Consider the following 25,145-nt stretch of genomic DNA (forward strand, 5'->3'; position numbering starts at 1 on the left):
AAGTTTTGATAAAATAACTTTTTTTTGACTTGGTAAATCAATAATTTATTTAATAATTTTATAAAATTTTTTGATATAAAAGATCTACGATATTATAGTAATTGTAAAGTATATTTAATTTGTATTATTGTAAATCATGATATAAAAAAAAATTGTTTCTGATTATAAACCTAACTATTGAAGAATGAGAAAATAATTACTAAAAAAGAGTAGAGGTTTTAACTAAACATATTTTATAAAAAAAAATTTCTTACAAAAGGTGAGCTTTTTAGAAAAGTCGGGTGACTCTATACTTTCTCGAAAGAGTTATAAATTTATACAATGAAAAAATAAATAAATAGTACCCTAATAGAACCTTAATAATGATATTGGATCTATGATTAAATATAAAGTAATTGATTTGATTTAAAGTAATTTTAATAAAATAAATATAAGATTCTTTTTAATTTATCAAAAGTAATTTAAAAAAAGTAGATTTAATTCAAAAATAACTCAAAATTAATATAAAATTGATATTAAAATTGATGTTGATAAAAATAAAATTTGATGTGCCATTATCTTGTTTTAAAATTTTTGAAAGAGTCTAAAAAACATATTTCACATATAATTAAACATAATTGAACTAGAATAGAGAATTTTTATTTCAACATCATGATTGAATTTTTTATGGGATCATCATTTATGAGAACGGTATATATTATGAAAAGAGATTTAAATGAGTTATTTGTTATTATTCGTTATCTTTATATAAATTTTATATGCTATCTTTATTCAATTAAATAAAAAATGAATTTGTAATGAATTTAGTATAAAATAAAAAGGAGATATGCCAATAAAAAATATATACGATAAAAGAAAAAAAATTTGTATAAATATATGTTATCTCTAAGTCCAAGAAGAATAAAATTCTCTTTATTTATCCTACAAAGCTACCTCTTTGCATAATTCTGTCTTTATACTATCGTATATTTTCATTGACAGAAGGGTAAATATCATTTAGCAAGTTAACAACTTGCTAAACAAAGTTTCCGGTTGTAACTTTAAAAAAAAAAAAAATAGCATAACGTGGCTTTTTGAGAAAACGGGTGCCAAACAGCGGCTGACAAAGTTGAGTGCCCTTAGTATTCCCCTTTTTACACACCTACTGGGTCGTAGCTTGCAGTTGACAGACATATTTTAACATAGTAAAATTCATCGATTTGATTATTAAAATGATTAAGATATAAAATTAATCTTTATAAATGTAACTTAAAATGCTGAATTATATTTTCTGTTAACATATTTATTTATTATTATTACTTTTCATGAGAATTAGAAATATTATTGTGAATTTAATCAAGCCGTTACTTGCATTGCATGATGGATTTCTTGCAACATCACTTGGGCTTGGGCCTTGGGTGTTGAAATCTTCCAGCTTGGAGCATGGTTTTAGTTTAAAAGCAATGTCTTGTTGGGCCTACCCATTAGTAAAATGCCATGAATAATTGTATTCTCCTGGGCAATTACCCTTTTTGCTTCTGCCTCAGGTACATATGCCCATCTACTTTATAAACAAAATTTAAAACCCAAAAAGTTGAAACAAGTGCTTAATGGAAATATGAAATTATATTACTATATTCAATATGAAAATATTTTTGTAAATAATACTAAAACAAGTACCTTTGTACACTTGTTAGCAAAACCTGTTGTTAATGGACTATGTTTTTGTGTAAATGGGATTAAATCTCGCAAAAATTATGAAGAAAAGGAAAAAAAAAATCTTAGGAAGAAATGATGATGCAGAAAACACAACGAGGCTGACAGTGAAAGCGATTGGCTTTCCTCAGTATCAAGATATGCTTTAATGGATTCACATGGCCAAGATCTAGTTGAGTACAATAACCAAACAAGAGATTGTGACATGCCATCAAAAAAATAGTATATGGTAACATGGAAAATTACCTCATTCATCCTTGTAAGTTTCCCAAATTACCAAGTCTGAGCTAAGAAACAGTGTTTAATTTCATAAAATTAACTTAAAAGAACTCCAAATCTAGCAGGAGAGTGTTTGTCTCAATCCGAACTTCATCTGCTGTCTTCTGCAAACTGCTAAAGTATTGGTACATCAAATTATCATCATTATATCAATTCAAAGTTTAAAAACAAAACCGCCTTTTGTTTCTGCTTCCAAACTGCATTAATATCACCATCTCCCACTCTCAACTCTCTTGACAGCTCTTTCCCACCAAGACCATTCTCTCTCTTTCTCTGCCTTTCCCTCTAAGCCTTCAGAAACGTACCCAATCTACCGCTAGAATTCCCTTTCTCCATTTCCCTTTCTTTCTCCGTCCAAAAGCAGAACTAGAAAGAAAAAGAAAAGCCTTCTCTTTAAGCCATAAACTCCAACCCCATGGTCCAAAAAGCATCAGCTGATTAACATAGAAAAGGCAAAAGAAAAGTCTGTAGTGTGGGAGAAGGTAAAGATTCTTCAGTCATGGGCTGCTCCGCTTCAAGACCCAACGCTACTCTTTTCGCCAAAAGCCATAATTCTCCAGAAGATCCATATTCTTGCTCTTCTCTAGAATCCATGGTTTCTTCACATTCTTCATCACCACCAGTTCCTAGAGCTCTTTCACTGTCCACTCCTCTTGTTCACCACCCACCACTGAGGAAAGGCGATACCCACCACCTTGTCTCTTTAACATCTACTACATATGGCTCTCTCCTAGCCATTGACACAAAAGCATCTGAAATGAAAAGTCGGGATTTCTCTGATCATCAACTAAATCAACCGCAACAACAGAAGGACTCACCGGTTCAGGAAAAGGAGTCATTGTCTCCAGATTCTGTCATCAACACTTGGGAGCTCATGGATGGGCTTGATGATGACTGCGATTTTGATCTGGGTAAGCCTAATTCTTTTGTTAATACTCGTACCAAGGAGCTTTCATCAAAATCTAACACCTTTAGCTGCAAGGATCTTGATGTGCCTGTAAAGACATGTGAGGATGATAAACCTACTAAGCCATCATTGACAAAGCCATTATGGAAACATTTATCTGAAGAATCATTGTTATCAAAACTTGACCCAAATGTGGTTTCAAGTTACAGACGAGCCTTATCTTCCAGGCAGTTAGGAAGCAATGAGTCCAGAAGTACGATATCTGTGGGCTCTAGTCCTTCATGTTCTTCATTATCTGATAGTTGGTTTAGAGTGCCAAGAACCGAAAACAGAATTGTATTATATTTTACAAGTTTAAGAGGAATAAGAAAGACTTATGAGGATTGTTGTTCAGTTAGAATGATTTTTAGGGGATTTAGAGTGCCAGTAGATGAGAGGGACATCTCAATGGACTCTATGTATAGAAACGAGTTGCAAAGTCTACTTGGAGGGAAAGTGATTTGTTTGCCACAAGTGTTCATCAGGGGAAAGCATGTTGGTGGGGTAGAAGAGATTAAACAGCTTAATGAGAGTGGAGAATTGGCAAAGCTTTTGGAGGGATTTCCAGTTAGAGATCCTAGAATCGTTTGTGAAGGTTGTGGGGATGCAAGGTTTGTGCCGTGTCCTAACTGTAATGGAAGCAGAAAGGTGTTTGAGGAAGATGAAGCAAAGTTGAGAAGGTGCCCAGAATGCAATGAGAACGGGTTAATAAGGTGTCCTATTTGTTGCTTATGATAACTAATTAGCCAATGCTAATTGGGGGATGCATACTTTTTATACTTTATTTGTGATTGAAGTTGATAAAAAAGAATGTTTCTGGTTTGACTAATTCCTCGAATTGCTATTTGTAGTAGGGTTTTGTTTGGTACTAGTTTCTTTATGGTCTGCCTACATTGAGCTGTATGAAATAAAAAAAAATGACAGTTTCGATGCTCATGATCCAATTATTGAAGTTTGTGAAGCATATGTATGTATGTCTTGTATGAATATAACTGTAACACTTAATTCTTGTGTGTCTGTTTGTATGTTAGTTGTGAGAAAGTTAATTCATCACCTACTTGATTTAGTTGCAATTTCACACCAGTTTCAAATGTTTCATTTTGGTGCCATAATTTTTAGTGTATCTCAACCAGGTCTAAACCTGTTAACAGGTTTAAACTTGGCTAATTTCAAATTCACACATGTCTTCATTACGAATATTTGTAGAAAGAGGTCTCAACGGAAGCTAGAAGCACATAGATAATTAGCAAAGCTGATGAATGAACCTCATTATAAGCCAGTGAATTGTAGTCTGACATATAAGCAAAACTAAAAATTAGTTCTTGCCAATTCATCTGAGGATGCTGTTGTCCTGTTGAAAGCAGCCAAATATATTACTTAGCATGGTTGGCAAAGCAACGATGGGGGTCTGAATTCTGTTCGTTGCAGAGTACAGGTAGGAAGCAGGGTGGCATTATGTATCAAGAGTGAAATGCAGCAAAGGAGTAATGATCAAGGCAGGTCAGAAAATCGAAACAGTGGACAGTCGGATGCGTCCCCCACAATCATAAAATTAATCGCGCATGTGCGCTGCATTCAATGAATGGGTTTGGGCCATTCATCAAGGCCCTTAGCCTGGTTCGTTCTTGGCTTCGGCTTGGACTAAGATTTTAAATCCAAAACTACAACATCTGCCAATGCCATCTGCATCACCCCTCGTTCCGTCAAAACAAAGACTTCTGTCTTCTGAGAGGAGCCAAACCAAAGCATAGTTAAGTTGTCTGTCTAAATACATAGACTGAAGTAAAGAGAAAAATGGAAGGGAATGGGAATGGGAATGGGTTGGAAGGAGATGGATCAAACGGACAAGCCCTGCCGAATTGCTTGAGTGGGTTAGTGGACGATGGTAGCACGGAGTGTCACCGATACTACCTGTCACGAAGAACTGTGCTGGAGATGCTGAGGGACAGAGGCTATGCCGTACCCATCTCTGAAATCAACCTCTCCCTTCAAGAATTTCGAGCCATTCATGGCCAAAGCCTTGATTTTGATGGTCTTAGAATCTCTGTTAGTCATAAAACTGACCCTTCCAAGCGGGTAATGTTTTTTTTGTGTTTCCTGGCTTTGCTTTATGTTTTGCTTGCTGTTTCCTCAGTTTTATATACATTGCATGATTAGATAGGTCTCAATTTATTGCATGTTCCTTAAACTTGTTCCATACAATTTTCCTCTCCGACAGTTTGAGTTTGGATGATTATTCAGTTTTTAACCCTGTCATAAATTGTTTTTAATTTGGTATACGTCATTAATGCCCTTACCCTGCTAGTTACAAAACAATGGCAGCTGAGTTTGGCAAGCATTAGTTTTAGTTTATATTCCTGCACTTTTCTTCACTCATGGAGTGTTTAATTTGTTAGAATCAGTGATAATCTCTCTCTCTCTCTCTCTCCACCACCTATAAATTGTTTTTGTTGAAGTTTTAAGTTCAGTAGAAGAAATGTATGAACTAGGCATAACATGTATCAGAGTTAGTGTTTTGGATGGAAGCTTGCGGATTGAACTTCTTTGAATCTTTATTCCTTTTGACTCCGATGTTAGTTGCCACTGTCATGTGTTTCCTTGACATGAACACTGCGGCTTGAATTTAAGATCTCTGGCCAGCTGACCACCTGAGCAAACCCCAGTTGGCAATGATCCATATAATTCTTTTTGAAATCTGCACTGACCTCCCTTTCACTATATTGACGTTGTGGTTTTCCATTGATGTCCTGATCCAGCCACTATACATGATCATGTTTGGTTATATTATAGTTGCAATAGATTCGGTTAATGATTGGCTTCTGTGCATCCAAACTGACGTGCGATGTTAATAATTATGTCTTGTGCTTCCACAATACCACCAAATTGGTTGCTTGAGGCAGGAAACTTCTTTGATTTAGTATTAAATTGAAGAAATTTGTTTTTGTGGCAAATTAGCTTTTTTTAGTGAGATCGATATCTCGTTTAATGACAATGGCTGCACCTGCAGCATTTATTGAGTTTGCTATTTCCTTTAGGTTGCATTTGGTAACAGTGATTTAAGAAAAAGGATTTGGATTTCAAATTTAGTATAAATTATGTGATAAAACAGGACCTTCATGATTATTCTTAAATTCCTGGATTTGTTGGATGCCTATTAAGTGGTGTATTTGACATAACTATAGGTATTTGTGAATTTGAAATTCATCTGCTTATGCCTTTTCAAATATGTAGGCATATTGAATCTCAACTAATTTGTACATAGTGTGTGCATTTCATTCTCGCAATTTATATGACAAATCAAATACAAATCCACCATCTCAAATTCATCTTTCCCAACATAACATGAAAGTATTACTTGAAGTTTTTAGGCTTATGAAATTTGAGCATAGCTCAGAAACTAATGTAGATTAACTGATAACGAAGCTGAAGTATCAAACACTGCATGCTATTTCTGCTTCAAAAACTTTATAAGATAAGGCTGAATTAGTGTCTATACTTGTATTAATGTGCCACTTTTACCTTGTTAATTTCTGTTAGTTTTGTCTTGAGAAGTGTTTCTTTATTCTTTAATCATTGTGATCTGCAATTTAATGAATGATTGTTTCCTAGCAGGTGCTGGTAGTTTTCTATGGGCCTGGTACAGTCAAAGTTAGTGGGATTAGGCTCATTGCTGGTCTAATTACTAACAAAGAAAGTTTGACTGGGTTGATATTAATCTTGCAAAACCACATAACAAACCAAGCTTTGAAAGCTCTGGACCTTTTCTCATTTAAAGTGGAGATATTCCAGGTGAAATTTCTAATACGAGTCACATCTGTTATTTCCATTGACATTGGTTTTGTAAATTCAACTACAAGAAAAGGTTTTCTTACTCGATGCTTTGGCATCTAGGCCTTTCATGTCGTGAAATTTGCTGCGTTTCTGTCCACTCCATATTGCACATATGCCCCATGCCCTAGTCCGTGCTTCATACATTTACATCTATTGATTTCTTGACAAACTAATGCTTCTGGGTGTGTGTGTGTGTGTGTGAGTTTGTTTCATATTATTTGCTATTATTTTTTTAAAACTAGTTTAATAAAGGAAGGGAAAATGTGCTTAAGTTGATCTCTTTTGTCTACTTGTTGTGGCAGTCGAGGACTTAGTGGTTAAGTTAAAATTAGCATATGAAGGAAGAAAACGCTAGTAAGCGTACAGCATTATTAGTTTGTAGGAATTGGTTAATAACTCTCATTATTGTTCCATCTTATGATAATATGTATTACTTGTTTAATCTTAGACGGATAAATTTGTAACTTTTGAGACGGGAGTTACATGGCACTGTATGTTAGGTAAAGAAATTAGTTGTTTGCATCCATTATGGTTTAATTTGGCAAGTGTGGACGTGGGATGACAACTTGTTTTGTCTCATCTAATACGCAACTTGTTCTAACAATCTTGCACCCCTAACATCTCCCCTTGTCTTTCTTGGTCCTCAGATCACTGACTTACTTGTTAATATTACGAAGCATGTGCTAAAGCCCAAGCATCAGGTATTGACAGAAGAAGAGAAACAAAGGCTGTTGCAGAAGTACAGTATAGAAGAGAAACAGGTCAGTCTTAAAACATTAAAAGAGCTTTGGTTGAATTTTCCGTATACAAGTCAACAACAGGATTCAGATTGAAAAGCACTAAAATGATGTGCATATGTCATATATGTGATGTTTGCTCTGAAGATTTAAACCTGTACCAAATTTCATGGTAACTGCATGACAGAAAAATTGCATCTTTATTTTTTGTGTATAACTGTATGTATATTTTATTTTTGGTAGGCTTTATTGGTTGAAGTCACTAATTCTTGGCATCTGATTTAATATTTATTTCTAGCTTCCTCGACTATTGAAGAAAGATGCCATTGCAAGATATTATGGTTTTGAAAGGGGTCAGGTGGTCAAAGTTACCTATGGTGCCGAAATCATCGAGTCACATGTTACTTACCGATGCGTCTGGTGATGCTGCAATACAATGTCCTTTTTGAATCTTCCTATGGGAAACTGCAGCTGTATTTTAAGTTTTTCCCCAACCTTATCTGGGTTGGCTTCATGTTACATAACACAGCAACACGTGAAAGAACTAATATTTTTAGTTTTAAAAAATTGGGGGTGGGATAGGTTCCTTCATCAACCAGAGAGAAGAGGAAATTTAATGGTCTATGGTTTATTCATTCATTTATTTCACATTCGACAAATATAACAACACAGCAACATGTGAGCAAAACTGGTTGTAATAATAATATACATACATATATATATATATATATATAATTGGAATGAACATGGTCGGCAAACGATTTTCTCTTTTGCCGTTAGAGACATCATACTGCCATTCTGCATCTTTGTTAACTACACTTAAATTTTAAACATAATTAAAAGCACCATCACCATACAATAATAGGTATGATTACAGTTTCACAGATGATAGAATATATTTTCACAGATAGAAAATTCAAGCATTATCACCACGATAGCAAACTGCAAAATGCCAAAAAAAAAAAATCATTTACAAGATGGCCATGGTCATAAGTATTAACGGATCAGCTAGGTAGGCCAAATTGGATCAAAACCGCTTACAGTAATCATTCGAAAATCTAATAGATGCTAAAACTTTACTTTTATCAATTATTCAAAACATTTCTTCGGGAAAAGCTGCAAAATGCTTGGGGGACAAATCTGTAGATGTGAACGATATGCACAAATGCACATTTTTTGTTTATCATTTCTTGCGAGCCAATGCTGCGGCAATTCCGCCAGCAATAAGTCCCACAGCAGTAGCAGTGATGCCAATTCCAATAACACCATCTGCATGAACACAAAATATACTCATAATCCATTCAGTCTATGCTATAATCAACTTTCGAATTTGCAACAAAATTCTAGCTATCACCTTTAGCAATGCGATCCTCAACTGCCTTTTTAAGGGCAAGAGCTTGCCTCCAATCAGGTGCAATCTACAAACCAGTAGTTGCATAATACGGAAACAAAAAAAATCACCAAAAACAAACATTTTTATCAAGAAAATGTTTTTGGAATGCACACCGCATCAGGTGGGGTTGGACTAATAAAAACAAACTAAAAAGTTCTAACACAGAAGACACATGCCCACAATATCATGCTGTGCAAGTCAAAACAGTGTTATAAAAAATGCTTAATGGCAAACACTACAGAATTTAAATCACTAACCCAGAGAAAACATATAATGAATTAAACACACACACACACACACACACACACACACAGACTCCATAGCTAGCATTGCCCTGAAAAAAAATGCCACACAGTAGAGGTAGGAAGTAAGTCATGCTACCAGGATTGTTGCCATGAAGTAAAGGTGGCAATCAGGCAGGCTCGGATTGGATCATTTCAGTTCAAGTTAGTCAGGTCACTTCTTAAAATTTTATGGAAAATGTAACCATTTTAACAAGCATTTTGTGTCCGGGTCAAGTTCAGGTTCGGTTTATTTCAGGCTCAGTTTTTCAGGTTTTGATTTTCTAGGGTTCCAGTTTGTAGATGAAAATTATCTAAATTAGGTACTAAACCAATTCGTTGAGTTGATTGAAGATAGGCGTAGATATTAATGTTAAGAATTTCCACTGATTATGACAGTTAACAGATAATTCTCTTGCCATTACCTGCCTCTATCCCTCAAACAACTGTCCTTCATTACCTTGTTTCTCTTGTTTTATGGGCATTTAGCATTTAAAAAGTATGGGCCAAGAAGAACATCCAGTCTAGGTGAGATGCATAACCACCAATAATCTATTTGTAAATAGAAAAGGGTACACAAGACAAACCACCAAACACTGCTCCACAAGTTGTCGACTCCTCGAGCATTCACCAGTTCTGTAATATCCAACACCCAGAAGATAAAGTTTCTCTCTCTGCTGCAATGGAGAGCTGCTATTGGCCAATGATGCTGCAAAGAAAATTTTTTTTTTTCACTTTGTGCCTTGCCCATAAGATTATAAATAAAGCTTAATACTCAAAGCAACATATTAATAGCACCTAGGAAATAAAGAGTAAGAATATATTCAAATAACAAAGTGGTCCACCAAAGGGAATTGGTAAGGACCATAAATGGAGCTAGACCTGATGGCGGCAGAGTAACCCATTTAGTATTTTTACCGAAAAGTTTAATGCTTTAATTACTCATAGAGAAGGGGTAATAGTTACTTCTTGTATCCAGATACATTGCATAGAAGATATTAGACAGATGCATAAGCAGCAGTGATGGAAATGCTAAACAAAGCATTCTGAAGACAATTAGCATGACAAGGATCCATGATTACGAACACAAAGTAACAAAGAAACCCGAATGAGGCTTAGAGAAAAAGCATAGTCAAGTCAAGGATATAGTTGATATTGGTTAACTTGCGATTATAAACCAGTTAAAAAACTTCATTATAGATAATCTACAAATAGTCAAAGAAATTAGAAGGCAAAAAGAAAGGAAAGTGTCCAAACAGAAAGACCACCTATGAAACTAGAATAAAGTTATCAACTTGAGTACTTTTTGACAAATATTTATATTGACAACATTGGATAACTATTACTAAGAAAAAATACATGCTATGAAAAAAATAACAAGCATTAACATGTTAAACAACAATACTAAGAAAACCCATAAGATAGGGAAGATGGTGTCAAATAAGTGACCTTCAAGCATGGCTATCCCACGCTGCACATCTTCAGCTTGCCTCGAGTGAACAAGTGCCCATGAAAGTCGCATGATGCTTTCGCTCTTCAGTTCCTCGGAATCACCCTTAGCGGCGTCAGCAACTTCTCTCTCACAGCCCTTCCACCAATACCACAGTCAAAACCAAATGCCAAAATAATATCAAACCCCAAACGATAAATTTAACAGATCAGCGAGCAATCAAAGAGCATAAAATTACTACTCATCCAATTTGAATTTGATAAAATTTCAAAGAATAAATGGAAAACTTGAAAGTATACTTACAGCAATGATGTCGCGGTCACACCAGGGGATCTGATCGCCACCACCGAAGAAGGAGCCAACCGATTCGAAAAATTTCCCTATCTTCGCTTCCATTTTTCAATTAACAGTCACTGTGCTATCCACAAATTTTTTCCGGGCTTATAGCTTGATATTTTATGCCTTTTTTCTCCCTCTTTTAGTTTTGTTTTCTAATTCTATTTTATAGATTTTTGGGGACTTGGTTCTTAAGAGAGTCGAGAGAAATGAACCCGGTTAGCAGAACTTGAGGATTAAGAAATTGACTTGTCTCTGATTGGTAGTTTCCCACGTGGGAGGATCTAAGACTTTATCGTGTTAATGTCGTCCCTAAACTCCTCGTTTAAATTCTGAAAATATTACTCAAAATATCAACTAATTTATTTTATTAATTTAAAAAATTATTTATAAATAATTAATATTTTGCACAAAATAAATATATAAATGATCACATTTACTAAAAAATAAGATTACAAAATAATTTTATTAAAATAATATAATTCATTACAAAGGTAATTTTGAAAAAAAGAATAGCTATAGCGAGTAAAATTATGCCTGCAAATAAAAAATTTCTTTTATTTCTCTCTCCGATTCTCTCTTTCGAATGATAATAAAAATTAAAAGATATTTTTACCCTAAGAGATAACATAATAAGACACTTATAGCCTAAAGAATTTTAAATTTTCGTACGGATCATTGAACTCAATTCAAATTAGTTAATAAATACTAGATTTCAAAGGGGTCGAACACAAGTATACCGGAAAGAGAACGCCCAAGGAGAAAGAAGTCCTTTTTTGACTAAAACACGAAAGGGCCAAGCAGAGAAGACGCCGTAGCAATGGAGGCGGCGCCTATACAGAGTGAAAGCTTCAATCTAGGGTTCATCGGTGCAGGGAAAATGGCAGAGAGCATAGCCAGAGGAGTGGTGCAATCTGGTGTTTTGCCTCCCCAACGTATTTCTACAGCAATCAACTCAAATCCCTGTCGCGGCATCGCATTTCAATCACTCGGAGTCTCCCTTCTTCCTCACAACTCCGACGTATATTTCTATCTCCTTCCCTCTTGTTACATTGACTATTTTACTATATTGAATGATTAAAATAAAATAGTTATTTCCGGTCAAGTACAAAGAAATTAGATCTTTGTTTCTTTGGATATGAGACATATATGTTTAAATATATGTTTATTTTTAACCAATGCTTCGCTATATATTCTTGCGTATTACTTTTCTGAGAGATTGTTGAAAAGAAAAAGTAAATCGCACTAAAAAAGAAGACCAAAGAAGCAAGTTGTTTTTGACGATTTGACTTACTCTGAGGCCAAAATGGTACTTGGATGCAAAAGTAAATAATGTTTTGATGCTTAGCAAAATTTAAATTGTAACATTTTTAGAGGAGAAAGACGTGAGATTACTTTAATTCCAAGTAATTATGTTAGAACTCATCTTTCATTTTAGTTTGTTGTTCTCCATTGTGATTTTACTTTTAACCATTGGCGTTTACATTTTAGCTTTCTACCAAGTGAAAAGCGAATAGCAAAGACAACAAACTAGTTTTATTGATATTTGTTTGTACGTGGAATTGGGAGGAAACAAAAATTGGTTGCTAAAGAATTAATTAAAGAAAGAAAAGAATAGAAGTTGTCATCCTTGAGCTTTATGCACTCTTAAGTTTTAATGTCATTTCTCTTTTTATTTTGTTTCTTATCCAAGTCATGAATATTTGAAACCAGGTTGTGGAGCATAGTGATGTGGTTATTTTTTCTGTGAAACCCCAAGTAGGTAATGCTCTTCCCTGCAGTGCTTCCTCTTTCACTGCTTGTGCGCTCTTCCCTTTTTGTTTTTGAAGTTCTAGGGCTGTCAATACCATTCTTGCAATAGTTACTTTTTCTCAATTTTTTTGATGAAATGCTGGAACTTTGTGATACATCTTTTTCTCCTTTAGAAAAGTTTGAAAAATATGTTAGGGGATTGTGCGATGGAAAATTGTTTAAAAATTTAGAATATGAACTGTGGATCTGGCTCTCTTGTATCTGTTATTTTGTTTTTATTATAAATAAAAATGGGGTATGGTAGTTTAATGACAGTAGCAAAACAAGGTCATGTCTATTTTGTTTTGATCTCGAACTCTTTTTTACACTCAATACTTAATTTCTTGTAAAGTTATCACACTTAGAGCACTATGATTTTGAATGTTTTCATTAATTAATTCAGTCATGATATTGAACTTAAATATTTGTGGAGAAAGAGATAAGAGAAAGAAAAACAAAAAAGTATGGGTGCAGAACATCTTCAGATTCATTTTCAAACTTTTGTTTTTGGTCTAAAATTCTACTTTGGTGATTTGCAGTTAAAAATGTGGCCTTGCAGCTGAGGCCATTACTTTCAAAGAAGAAGCTTTTGATTTCAATTGCTGCTGGAGTAAAACTGAAGGATCTGCAAGTATGTGCTTTTGAGTCCGTTGCCTTTATACAAAAGCCTAAAAGACTTGATCCTAGTATAAATTATGCATTACGATAGTATTCACGTGAAAAGTGGTATATTATGATTTAAAAGAATTCCTTTTTCATTCCACAAATAGTTTTGCAAGATGTAAACCTTTGTCAAAGTATAAAATTATCTGTTATCAGATATTCTTGGAAAACTGAGTATTTGGTTTTCATGATTATTGGATTTATGATGAGGGTATTAGTTTAAGATTTGTGGATAATTGTTTGTAAAAAAATGGGCTGGTTGTCACTAAAAAGTATGTAGAGTGTTTCCACAAAAGACAAGGAAAACAGAACTACAATAGAAGGAAGAGATAGAAAGCCATAATATCTTGCTAAGGCCTTCTAGGAGTCTCACCTAGAAAAAATTCTATTAACATCCTTGATCAGATTAAAACCTCAGGTTTTGAGGTTTTGCTGGGAAACTTAAATTTGAAATAAATGCTTTGGATTCAAATTCAGTATAAAATTGTGCAGTAGAACTCATTAAAATATTATATTATATTCATGATTGCACTTAAATCCATGATCTTTTAACTTCTCAATAAATTAGTGATCCGAAATACTTGGATGACAAAGGGAAATTTATATCCATTCCTCATGCTTTCTCAAATACATAGGTAGTTTTAATCTTTTGTAATTTATATGTGTTGTGTGCATTCATCTCACAATTTGTATAACTAACAAAATCCAAATTTACAGTCCCAATTTCATGTTTTCATATGAAGCATCAATGAATTCTTTTAAACCAATCTTGTTTTTTCTTTTCTTAAAGCAAAACTGATACAAAATTGTCTCTATGAGTTACTCCTTGCTTGACAATGAAAGAACTGTCTAGCTGTAGAAGTTCCCTTTTCTCTCTCTCTCTCTCTCTCTCTCTTTTTTAATTTTTATCAGTGAGATTTAACCAAATGGTCATACTAGATCACATTGTAAAAGAAAATCAACTGCTATGATTGGCAACACTTTTCCCATCATCTTTACCTGTTCATTCTTAAACTTTGCACTCCTTGAGATTCTTATCAACTTCATGTGCAATTATAGTTTCAGGTATTGATGTTTGTTTCATTAAAGTAATAATTTTATTCTGTTTAGGAATGGGCTGGCCATGGCCGATTTATCCGGGTGATGCCAAACACACCATCTGCTGTTGGTGAGGCAGCATCAGGTATACATTTTTCCCTGTTTAATGCAGATGTATTTCTTATTACCGAAGCAGTATTTGAAGTTAATGATGTTCAATGTAGCATTTTGCTGAGTTCTAAACTATGGGTTGCTGGCTTTTTGTTATGTTTAAAAAGTGGAACATTTATGGAAAATTTATCTACCTGAAAGTTTTTCTTCTTGTTTTCCTGTTACTGTTGTCTTCAGATTCAAGCTAAAATTTCTATCTATAAGGCACTGCAGAAGTTATGCACTTAACATGCAATTCAGCATAATTTGGCCGTGACCAGCTTATGTGCTAGTTTTTGTTTCTAATTTCATCTGATTTATTTATCAATCTCATACAAAAGAGCAATCTGACTTTAAAAGGATTTCGTTGTTTTAAGTTTGAGAGCTTTTCATTAAGCGTTATCCTTTGGGAGCACAATCATTTGTTTGACTTTGAGTTTTTCTGGGATAACAGAGTGTATTGTGTAATAAATTAATGTGGTTGCAATTTTTCAAGAGTTGATGTGTAATCCAAGATAAGGTTAGATATAGCATCTACCATAGAGGTTCGTAGATGTTTCCTTTAGGTTGGTCTTGAATATGGATGGCAATAATATCTATGGTCTTGTTTCTATTTTTTTATAATATCCCCTATATTTTACCTTTATGATGAATCAAAGCTGTAAAATGTAGATTTACATATCAAACAAACATGAACACTGCTCTTCCGCTATCTTTGTCCATTCTCTTTTCTTCTTCTGTGCTTTTGTGCCTTTGTACTTTATTTTAATTGTATTCCAAAATATTCTCATATTTAACTCTACTTCTTCCTTTGCTCTTGCCTCATTCTATTGGAGACATTTCATGCAGGCATTTTCATATTAGATTGTTATTTTGCAAGATAGTAATTAGAAGTTGTCATTAGATTCTAGAGAATTGTGGTGTGAAAACTGGGTCTTCATCTTCAATCTTCGGATTCTAAACCATTTTGGGTTTACAAGTGGTCTCAGCAATAGAGATCCTATCTTTAGGCATCATAAAACACAATAAATTTCTCATTTCTTATTTGTCCTTAGAATATGTAATATTACCATTTAAATACGATCCATCAGAGAAACCATCATTTGTTTCTCATTTTTTTTGTCAAATCCTGCATGCTCATTTTGCAATCTTTTATTTGTCTATCATGTTTGTGAGCAGTGCTCGGCTATACAAATCTCTAATCTTGTTCCATATGTATAGTTATGAGCTTGGGAGGAGCTGCAACAGAAGAGGATGGGGAATTAGTTGCTAAATTATTTGGATCAGTTGGCAAGATATGGAGAGCTGATGAGAAATTGTTTGATGCTATCACTGGCCTAAGGTATAATGTTTTTTTAATGGTAGAAGAAACAAACTGATTAGCAATTATATGGAGAGCTGATGAGAAATTGTTTGATGCTATCACTGGCCTAAAGTATAATGTTTTTTTAGTGGTAGAAGAAACAAACTGATTAGTGATTACCTATAATATGCCTCAGAAGTCTGTGCATCCTATTGTCTGAACAGGAATTTATCATTTCCAGTTTTTTGTTACCTTTTGCTTTTGTTTGTTTTTTCTTTTTCCGCAGACCGGGAGGGGGGAGGCTGGTTGGTTGGGTTGAATTATTTCTCTTTTAAAAGAATGCATTACTATGTATTTTCTTTGATTATCCGAGAAAAGTTTGATTGACAAGATATATGTTTCCTGAAAATATTCAGTGGCAGTGGTCCAGCATATGTATATTTAGCAATTGAAGCTTTGGCTGATGGAGGAGTGGCTGCTGGTCTTCCACGAGAACTAGCATTGGGACTAGCTTCTCAAACCGTAAGTCAGTTGTACTTTATGAATCATGCTATGTTTACTACAAATTATTCATGTACTTTAGTGCTTTTTTTATAACCTTAGCAAAATCCTTGACCTCTCCATAACTCTCGGCATAATTTTAACCCTGAATTTCCTCCTGAGGTGAGAATTGCCACTTGGCTGCAAAGAAAAAATAGAGGATTCAGTGCTGTGTGGTGTTTTCTGCAATGCCTCTCTCCTTCAACACAGATGATCTCCATGAAGAAATTGGAAAAATACATTGGTTGTGTAGGCTTATTAGCTGAAACATATTGTTAATTGATATGATGGAATTAACATGTGCACGTGGTAGTCTTGAATTGCTCTACATCGATTGCAAACACTTTGGTGTTGAAGTATATGTGTAACTAAAATTTGGTTTTTCCTATGTAGTAATTCTAGATTCATAAAAGAAGGAAGATAAAAAGGGGGAAAAAGTGAACGCCAGGGAATGTGGTGGGTTGAGGCGACTGTAGTGCATTCTCCCATGACTATATTTATCATTATCTTAATTACAAAATCTTTTCAAATTAGAGCGTAATGGTTCGAATATCTTGATTCTTGAGTGGAAGTTCTCTTTTTAATCGTTCATCATGACTAGCAATCACTAGTTGATGGCATCTTTCTAACGGGGCTCTTTTAGTTGCCAGTTGTATGCCTCTTTTTTTGTAAGACAAATCAGTTCATTCTTTTGCAGGTTTTAGGAGCAGCTTCTATGGCCATTAAATCTGGGAAGCATCCTGGTCAGCTCAAAGACGATGTTACATCACCTGGTGGGACTACAATTGCTGGCATTCACGAGTTAGAGAAGAGTGGCTTTCGGGGGATGTTGATGAATGCTGTTGTGGCCGCTGCTAAACGCAGCCAAGAACTTTCCAACAGTTAAGTCCATCTGATTCTACATTTTGAAAACGTAGAACAGATGACAGCTGGACAATCCTTTTATTTCCCTAAACAATAAGAGCCAGCTAACAGTTTGGCTTTGCTTTTTCTTTTTCTTTTTCTTTTTTTATTTCAGGATTACAGATTTCTTTTTTTTTCTTGGATGAAAGGGTTAACAGATTTCTACACAATTCTCTTTTGCCACTATCTTTTTTTGTCAGATTTTATTCCTACTGGCTAGTGCTGATGCATGCAATTGCTATTTTTTTGTCTATTTACCTTAAAAAAACTGGGAATGCATGTGAATAATTCAAGAATAATAATTAATACTAAACTTCGATAAGTAGAGAGGTATCATTTAAACATTTCCCTACTTTTTCAGCACCTGGAATCAGAGCAAAAGAGCTTCTCAAGCCAAGAACATTAAAAGATTACTCCTCCACATAATAAGTAATGTATATTTCATGTTGAATAAAGTAGACTTGATCTATTAGTAAAGCATAAAAGATCGTCTAAAGTTAGCTACAGAAGTAAGCAGCAAGTGCTACAGAAGTAAGCAGCAAGTACTACAGCAATATGTATTTGGGCAACTCGCCCAGGATTATAGGCCTTGGAAATGAGAATAACGAACAGATCAGCAGTAGTGAGACAGATATGTTGATGACCTTAAGGAATGACGCATCACTTGTATGTCTATCACAACAATTCAAACCTAAAATTTAAAGGGTTTCGCCCATCCTCTCCAACCATTAATGCCAGAGAAGTGACAGAAGCAGTCACCAACTTCATCGACTGGAGTCTTACATGACAACAGATAGAAGGAACAACATCCTTCATCAGGAGAAGAACAGGAGACACCTCATCTTCTGGGGCTTTTGTGGGCAAGATCCTGAGCAATGGATGCGACGAGCTGCCTCTGTCAATCACTGAAAAATGAGAGAAACGAGTGAAAAGTTTCCTAACATTTTAGTAGTTTAAACTATTGGTGACAAACTATTCTTGTAAAGTGACAAAGTACTCGATATTAGTAGCAAACTATTCTAGCTAGCTTTTATAAGTTAAATATAATTATTAAAGACTATGTTTGTTTATCGAGTAATAAATATAATTGATTTTATTCACCAATAACAATAATGTTTAATAATTAATAGCAAATTATATTTGTTCGTTAAGAGTTTATCTTATAAATAAATAATTTTTTTATAAAATCATTTCTGCATTAAAAATTTTAAAGTTTTGTTATATTTTAAAACTACGGTACCTTTTAAAAAAATCTTCAAGGCTCAAAATTAGATTCTTTTTTTTGTATTTCTTTAAATTTTTTTAATAATTTAAAGGTTATTGTTAAACACAAAAATTCTATTAAGTAAAAGTGCAAAACGAAAATAAATCTATGAAATTCACATGAGAAAAAGTGATCTAAATAAATACTTAACCATGCTTCGTTGAATGATAAAAAAAATAAGCATGCATCTGATTCAAATCATACAATTATATTTTCAGATATAAAAATTACAAGATAAAAGATTACAAGGTAAGATTAATCCTATTTTCTCCCATAGCCATCCTATTTGTTTCTTTGCTTCCACCACTTTCTTCCTTACATAATAATTTACTTAAGCGTTAAGTGCATTTCCAAATCTTAATTTCGTTGCCCTTTTGAACGGTCTGTCCTCTTTATTATGTCAACATATTTTTTATCTAAATTTCCTACCAACCATATCCTACGAACCCAAAATTGAAGTTATGATCACATGTCATGCAAATTATGATCAGAAGCTATGATGCACCACTTTTTGCATCGAAGATAGCTAAGTTCTTTAGAAGTTTGTTTTGTGCTGAAAAATTGAAGTGATTTGCAGAATATGGAGCAAACTTTTCCTGATATTTTCAGTTTAAGTTATTTTTTAAGCTGTTTTAAATATCTTAAGAAATATTAGCTTGACAGTAAAAAACTTTGTGACCATTAGCTGCTTTTTTCATAACAGAACAATAATATCAAATATCTTTACTCTTTATAAAATATTCATCATAACCGTTTTTTAACTTTACATACTATATTATTATCGGTAGTTCAATGCATATTCAAATAAGATTTTTATCGGAATATCGATATAATTATTTTTTAATGCTTATTTATAAGTATTCACAAAAATTTATTCTTATGATTATTAAGCTTATTAGTAATTAAAATAGATTAACCGATTAACACCATGTCTAACAAGGCTAACACACTGGTATTCTATTAGCTACAGGCTGAAGCATGTAGCTCTTACGCTACGAACAAATGGATAAAATGTTCAAAGTTACAAAAGAAAAAAAAAAAAAGAAGCAATTCTAGCCTTTATATAATTGAAGCATCATATGCTATCTTGCCTAAAGATTTTATCAATGGTGTTTTTTTTTTTTTTTTCAAAAAACAGTACTAAACATTAATCCATTTCCTTTTCAAAAGAAAAAAGGCAACCGTCTATGAGTAGAACCAACCAATCGTATTAACTCCTTTGGTAAAGTCATAACAATGGCTCCTAGGGAAAAAAAAGTAGGATAAAATACCAAACTTGGAAACTTGGTCAAGTACAAAGATTATTAATCTTTTTCACGATAACTTTGGACATGCCATCTGAAGCTAAATACGGGGTTAATTTCCCAAATTTGTCATTCACTCAGCGATACAACAGATATAGCGAAATTTGCCGAAAACAAATACAGAATCACCTTGTTAATTTGGAGGCTGAAGCTGAAAATTAATGTCGTCCAAGGAGAAGGCGCCCTCTAATGAAACAAGTAGCTGCAACTACAATGCTCCACAGACAATCATTTCAGTACAAGACGGGGACCTCAATCTGAGCAGTGTTGATTTAGAGAACCTCAAGTCATTAGATGAATCCTTGGAAGCTGATCAAACTGAAGCCACAGCCAAACCATTAATACAAAGAGTTCCATCTATGCTAGGTGGGAACAAAGATTTCAAGAAGTATTTCAAGCCAAGGGTGATTGCAATTGGCCCCCTCCACCACGATGATCCCAGTCTCCAGGGAGCAGAGAAACTCAAGCTTAAATTGGCAGCACATTTCATAAAAAAGCATGGTGTGGAAAAGGAAATTTTATATAGCAAGATTAAGATGGAGTTAGCGAACCTGAAGAAATGCTATGATCCAAAGGAAATAGAGCGATATTGTGATGATAATGATGAGAAGCTGACTTGGATGTTCTTCCTAGACGGGTGTGCAGTTCTACAAGCAATTTATCTAAACTATGCTCCTCGTGTAGATGTTAAAGAGGGTACATCGAATGAAATGAATATTAAAAATGATTTGCTAACATTTGTGTACCTAGATTTTTTCCTATTGGAAAACCAACTACCTTATCGCGTTCTTGAATTGTTGACAACCTCAAGCAACCAGGGGGAAATGTTTAAGGAATCAATCAAAAGGTTCATTGATGGTAATGTTATGACACCAGCAGAGATGAAGAAAGAGCAGGAGCAACAACAGCAAGGAAAGCAGCAGAAACATCAACAGCAACGAGAACCTGCTCATTTTCTGGAACTTCTTAGAGCAAGACTGCTAGTTACAACAGAAGAGAAGAAAAGCTGGGGGTGCGACCGGCTTTTCAGATATATACGAAAAAGAATGATAAGTCATCATTCGCATACATTTCGTAACGTCAAGGAGCTCAGAGAAGCAGGGATATGGTTGAGACCTAGTGAGACCAGCTCCCTCAAGGACATTAGTTTCAACCGCGTGTGCTTTGTGGGAAAACTAAGGCTCCCTCCTATCACCGTGGACGACTCAACAGGGCCCAAGTTCATGAACTTGATAGCTTACGAAATGTGCCCAGATTTTGACAATGACTTCGCTGTCACCTCTTACATATGCTTCCTTGATTCTTTGATTGATGAAGCAGAAGATGTTAAGGCGTTGAGAGATGCAGGCATACTCCACAATGGGCTAGGAAGTGATGAAGAGGTGGCTAAACTTTTCAACAAGATGAACACAGACTTAGTGCCCAGTCCAAGTATTTACTCTGAAGTGAAAACGCAAATCCAGAATCATTGCAGGAACGTGTGGATCACCTATGCAGCTCAAGCCTATCACACCCATTTTAGAAGCCCTTGGACTTTCCTAGCATTTGTGGGGGCTATCGCAGCACTTTTTCTTAGTGCTATTCAGACTTATTACACCGTTCATCCAAAAAACTGAGACTTTGTTTACTTGTTTTAACTTAATAAAGCTAATTACTTGCGTGCAAATCCTGTGGCTTCCTTTCCCCCAATTCTTTATATATGAAAAACATAAAATTCTTGGGTGGGCTATTATCCAGAAATAAAAGCATCAATTTTGGACATTAGAGATGGTTACGTACCAATGTATCAATTTGATTTGGTATTGATTCCAAATGTTGTATAATAACGTAACAAGTCTACATATTTCTTACATGCTGAATGTGTTGCTGAAGTTTATATTCCTAGTATTTATGCTGAAATGTTTGCAGAATACTAAAGGTGTTTTCTAGCTTTTATATAATTTTCTTCTATGTTTGAGGCAGCCAAGAACGAGCTACGCTCAAAACACAAAGGCTGCTTGACAACACCCAAGGCAAGGATTCAAGGCTTTGGATTATTGTCACAGTCCGTAAGCTGGTCTAGGCCTAGAGGTTCTCTCCAAGTCGAGTAGCAGTTCAAGTTAACATTATGACTATCCCAGTTTCAGTCTAGATCTGAATGCAGAATCAAATAAAACACAACTAAAGTCATTTTAAGATGGTACTAAGACGAGATTTTCTCACTACTGTTTTTACTCTAAGCATACTTTTCAAATAACATTAAGAACAAATGTATTTAACATAGCCCTCATCAATTTGTTTGCCATCGTAGTAAAATATCTCCTAATCTATCGAAAACAATCACTGAAAACATCAGATATTTATAGTACAACAATCCCTGTTTCGCACCTAAGAGGCTAGAAGCTTTCAAAAGCTTTTATCACAGCATATCTGGGTTGAAGATGGGACAAACGAACTCAACTGCAATTACCACAACTACCTCTTCCAAATGACAGCGATGCAATTCAACAAAGTAATTTCCTCTATTTCCAGGCTGTAGTTTCCACCAACAGCATTATTTAGTCATTATATACTATGCTTTTGTATTTTTTCTGCAAGTTGGACACTGATGATACTGATTAGCCATGTCTGACAGCGTCACCCTAATACTGATGCATTCTAACATCTCCATTCACAACATATGACACCTCATTCACCTATCCTTTGTGTGTTATTGCTGCTACTAGCTAATCTTCAAGAAAGCAATCCTAAATTAATGAACACCCATTGCTAAATAAATGGATAAGACTTCTAGAAAATGCAGGGTGTGGGTGTCTATAAATTGCCTGATAGAACAACATGTATGTGTACATGAATGAAGAAATCAATGAATCTAATACTGTTCTGCTCCACAAGAAATTATAGTGTTCTTTTCTTCCTCATAATTTTACTTACATAATCATATAACAACAAATTCATGGTTTATTATCAACATTTATGGGAAAAAACGAGTAAAATGAAATGCTTCAACAAACTTAAGCATGCGAAAAATGGATATCCCGATCATCTTATTCTCTATCCTGCACCAAAATTTTGATCATGTTGATCAAAGGCAGAGTTCCCTTAGCCATAATCTCTAGCCTAGAAGTATTAGACGCATGAGAGAACAGAGAAAGCCCAAAAACTATAAGCTCGGGAAGAAACAATTTAGACGACAAGAATCCATGCCAATAATGGGGTTCCAGATCAAAAAATGCATCAAAAAACCTTCTTGTTGCAGGTAAATCTAGCTTAAGCAGAATATCCATGCCAAAACAGAAGAATTCCCTTTGTCTCTTTCTTTGTATGGGCCATAAATCTCTCCACACTTCTGCAGACAATTTGTTTCCCAAGAAGTTCCTTCCTGGATCGAGGCACCTGACTATGGAGTCTGCAACAATTGGAGCAGCTGCAAGAGTTCTTGCTACCATATACCCTGTTGAAGGGTGGACCATCCCGGCTGTGCCACCAATTCCCACAACTCTTTGGGGTAGCACTGGAAGTGGCCCACCCATCGGAATAACACAGTGCTCATCCTCTTCAACACTCTTCACTTTTATGCCTAGGTGCCTTAACCTGGTCACCATTCTCTCCTTGATATCATCCATAGGCACTCCAGGTCGAGCAACTAGAGAAGTTTCCTCCAGAAATATTCTGTCTGACGAGAAGGGCATTGCATACAGAAATGTGGGGATTCTACTATTTCTCTCTCTCAACTCCTTATTGTTGATAAGATGTGAGTCTCTCCAATCCATAAAAACCATCTTATCTACATCAAATGGGTGTTCTTCCACCTCAGCCAAAACTCCATAGGCCATTTGATAGCCAGGATTATAGGGCTTATCATACTGAACAAGGCACCTAGAAAAACCAGTTGCATCAAGCACAACAGTAGCCTGAACTGTGACACCATCATTGCAAATCAATAAAGATTTTGACTCCTCGTGAATAACCTTAATAACCTTTGCATGGTGAAATTTCACGTCATTAGATACGCACTTTTGCAACATTTTCGACTTCAGCTGCTTCCTATTAACCCTTCCGTAAGGTCTATCAAGATCTTTCCCTTTTTGGTCATCAATATACACAACAGCACCAGACCAGGTTGTAGCAAGGCAATCAAGCAAATCCATAGCCTCAAATTCATCCACCCAAACACCATAGTTATTAGGCCAAATCAATTTTGGAGACGGGTCAATTGAGCAGACTGAAAGCCCTGCCTGTGAAACCTGCTGGGCAACAGCCAAACCTGCAGGGCCACCTCCCACAACAGCCAAATCCACCACAGTGCCTTTTGATGGATCATATGCAGGAAGCTCAAAGTCTAAATTTTCCTTCTTAGTTTCTGGTACCGACTCTAAAAGAGCACTACTACTTGCCTTAACTTTAACACAACCATTATCCCTAACCCTTTTGAAACAGGACTTCTTGGGACCAAACTTAAGCTCCTGGGAATGAAACCTAACTGAGCTCAAGTTACAAGCTTTCTCAGAAAACCCATGGAGTTGAGGCAAAAATTCAAGCTTGCTATGCGTTCTAAGTAAAGTATCCATGGATTCCAACAAAGGGTCTTCTAATATCTACTCGAAATCCAAACTAGTGTCAAAAGTTCTTCAAATAACAATCTTTATCTGAAAAAAAAAAAAATTGCCTTTTAACAAATCTCCAACTCAGAAAATCAACTGCATCCAAAGTTTTGAAACTAAACAAGCCATGAACACTTCTAGGCCATTACTACCAGAAGTGGAGCTACTAGAGCATTGAAGTTATGAACTGAATCAGAGAGGTGATTGAAGAATGAAAAGAAAAGACTCATCAGAAGACGGAAATGAACTTGAGAAATAGAGAGGAAGTTGGATTATGGCTCATTTTTGGAGCTTTTGAAAAGAGATATGTGGCAAAAGGTGAAGCTTGTGTGGTGCGCTCCCAACGACACAGTGAAGAGGGAATTTTGTATTTTTCTCTTTTTATGTTTTTTTTTTCTTTTATCTATTTTTTTTATGGGATTTTCCTTTTTTTTTTCTAATTTTCAAACAATAAATAAATCATTTTTGAAATTAGTGACAACACGTTTTATTTAAAAAAAAAACTGTAATTTAATTTAATAGATGGATGGATGGGTATCCACGTCTCCACTTCATTCCGAGACATTATGCAGTCAAAGTGGAGCACTAACAAAATTTTTCGAAAATCATAAAAATTTAGACATTAACGTCAAATTTGATACTCTATTATTGATGTTGA

The 25,145-nt window shown here is 34.8% G+C and overlaps 6 protein-coding genes across 10 annotated transcripts; 4 read left to right on the forward strand and 2 right to left on the reverse strand.

The window, feature by feature from the left end:
• Positions 1-1,617: 1,617 nt before the first annotated feature.
• LOC111311465 (Glutaredoxin family protein) lies at positions 1,618-4,502 on the forward strand. 2 transcript variants are annotated; one of them, XM_089751031.1, is made up of 2 exons: positions 1,618-3,633; positions 4,349-4,502. In XM_089751031.1, the coding sequence occupies exons 1-2, from the start codon at positions 2,474-2,476 to the stop codon at positions 4,500-4,502; spliced, it is 1,314 nt and encodes a 437-aa protein (XP_089607157.1). In that variant the 5' UTR covers positions 1,618-2,473. The 2 variants fall into 2 exon arrangements, with proteins under 2 accessions (XP_089607157.1, XP_022766597.2); XM_022910862.2 differs by lacking the exon at positions 4,349-4,502 and having other exon boundaries at positions 1,630-4,151.
• A 212-nt stretch (positions 4,503-4,714) lies between these two features.
• On the forward strand, positions 4,715-8,616 carry LOC111311467 (DNA-directed RNA polymerases IV and V subunit 5B-like). The gene is made up of 4 exons (XM_022910865.2): positions 4,715-4,996; positions 6,533-6,709; positions 7,399-7,512; positions 7,787-8,616. The coding sequence occupies exons 1-4, from the start codon at positions 4,715-4,717 to the stop codon at positions 7,910-7,912; spliced, it is 699 nt and encodes a 232-aa protein (XP_022766600.2). The 3' UTR covers positions 7,913-8,616.
• Positions 8,313-11,207, reverse strand: LOC111311466 (mitochondrial fission 1 protein A-like). 2 transcript variants are annotated; one of them, XM_022910864.2, is made up of 5 exons: positions 10,916-11,207; positions 10,612-10,750; positions 9,750-9,871; positions 8,843-8,906; positions 8,313-8,757 (listed from the first exon to the last, which is right to left on the reverse strand). In XM_022910864.2, exons 1-5 carry the CDS (start codon positions 11,006-11,008, stop codon positions 8,672-8,674), a joined length of 504 nt encoding a protein of 167 aa, XP_022766599.2. In that variant the 5' UTR covers positions 11,009-11,207; the 3' UTR covers positions 8,313-8,671. The 2 variants fall into 2 exon arrangements, with proteins under 2 accessions (XP_022766599.2, XP_089607356.1); XM_089751230.1 differs by lacking the exon at positions 8,843-8,906 and having other exon boundaries at positions 10,916-11,152.
• A 264-nt stretch (positions 11,208-11,471) lies between these two features.
• Positions 11,472-17,973, forward strand: P5CR (pyrroline-5- carboxylate (P5C) reductase). 3 transcript variants are annotated; one of them, XM_022910868.2, is made up of 8 exons: positions 11,472-11,969; positions 12,662-12,710; positions 13,279-13,370; positions 14,513-14,585; positions 15,812-15,932; positions 16,310-16,415; positions 17,131-17,314; positions 17,698-17,973. In XM_022910868.2, the coding sequence occupies exons 1-8, from the start codon at positions 11,769-11,771 to the stop codon at positions 17,760-17,762; spliced, it is 891 nt and encodes a 296-aa protein (XP_022766603.2). In that variant the 5' UTR covers positions 11,472-11,768; the 3' UTR covers positions 17,763-17,973. The 3 variants fall into 3 exon arrangements, with proteins under 3 accessions (XP_022766603.2, XP_022766601.2, XP_089607257.1); XM_022910866.2 differs by lacking the exon at positions 17,698-17,973 and adding an exon at positions 17,452-17,658; XM_089751131.1 differs by lacking the exon at positions 17,698-17,973 and having other exon boundaries at positions 17,131-17,522.
• A 2,092-nt stretch (positions 17,974-20,065) lies between these two features.
• LOC111310880 (UPF0481 protein At3g47200-like) lies at positions 20,066-21,520 on the forward strand. The gene has a single exon (XM_022910256.2). The coding sequence runs from the start codon at positions 20,066-20,068 to the stop codon at positions 21,518-21,520; it is 1,455 nt and encodes a 484-aa protein (XP_022765991.2).
• A 1,410-nt stretch (positions 21,521-22,930) lies between these two features.
• On the reverse strand, positions 22,931-25,107 carry LOC111310881 (lycopene beta cyclase, chloroplastic/chromoplastic-like). The gene has a single exon (XM_089751327.1). The coding sequence runs from the start codon at positions 24,452-24,454 to the stop codon at positions 22,931-22,933; it is 1,524 nt and encodes a 507-aa protein (XP_089607453.1). The 5' UTR covers positions 24,455-25,107.
• Positions 25,108-25,145: the final 38 nt, after the last annotated feature.

Source organism: Durio zibethinus, chromosome 1 (assembly GCF_047325235.1).
Source record: "Durio zibethinus cultivar Kanyao isolate XHJ-2024 chromosome 1, ASM4732523v1, whole genome shotgun sequence".
NCBI lineage: Eukaryota > Viridiplantae > Streptophyta > Magnoliopsida > Malvales > Malvaceae > Durio > Durio zibethinus.

Bases quoted from the DNA above. Each gene is read 5' to 3' on its own strand.
- P5CR (XM_022910866.2), top strand. From the start codon at position 11,769: ATGGAGGCGGCGCCTATACAGAGTGAAAGCTTCAATCTAGGGTTCATC. The intron at 11,970-12,661 runs GTATATTTCTAT...ATTTGAAACCAG, and splicing joins TTCTTCCTCACAACTCCGAC to GTTGTGGAGCATAGTGATGT. The intron at 17,315-17,451 runs GTTAAGTCCATC...TTTTTATTTCAG, and splicing joins CAGCCAAGAACTTTCCAACA to GATTACAGATTTCTTTTTTT.
- LOC111311466 (XM_089751230.1), bottom strand. From the start codon at position 11,008: ATGGAAGCGAAGATAGGGAAATTTTTCGAATCGGTTGGCTCCTTCTTC. The intron at 9,872-10,611 runs GTCACTTATTTG...TTTTCTTTGCAG, and splicing joins TGGGATAGCCATGCTTGAAG to CATCATTGGCCAATAGCAGC. The intron at 8,758-9,749 runs GTTTGTCTTGTG...GTGTTCATGCAG, and splicing joins TTGTGGAGCAGTGTTTGGTG to ATGGTGTTATTGGAATTGGC.
- LOC111311467 (XM_022910865.2), top strand. From the start codon at position 4,715: ATGGAAGGGAATGGGAATGGGAATGGGTTGGAAGGAGATGGATCAAAC. The intron at 4,997-6,532 runs GTAATGTTTTTT...GTTTCCTAGCAG, and splicing joins AAACTGACCCTTCCAAGCGG to GTGCTGGTAGTTTTCTATGG. The intron at 7,513-7,786 runs GTCAGTCTTAAA...ATTTATTTCTAG, and splicing joins ACAGTATAGAAGAGAAACAG to CTTCCTCGACTATTGAAGAA.
- LOC111311465 (XM_089751031.1), top strand. From the start codon at position 2,474: ATGGGCTGCTCCGCTTCAAGACCCAACGCTACTCTTTTCGCCAAAAGC. The intron at 3,634-4,348 runs GTGTCCTATTTG...TGTTCGTTGCAG, and splicing joins AATGAGAACGGGTTAATAAG to AGTACAGGTAGGAAGCAGGG.
- LOC111310880 (XM_022910256.2), top strand. From the start codon at position 20,066: ATGTCGTCCAAGGAGAAGGCGCCCTCTAATGAAACAAGTAGCTGCAAC.
- LOC111310881 (XM_089751327.1), bottom strand. From the start codon at position 24,454: ATGGATACTTTACTTAGAACGCATAGCAAGCTTGAATTTTTGCCTCAA.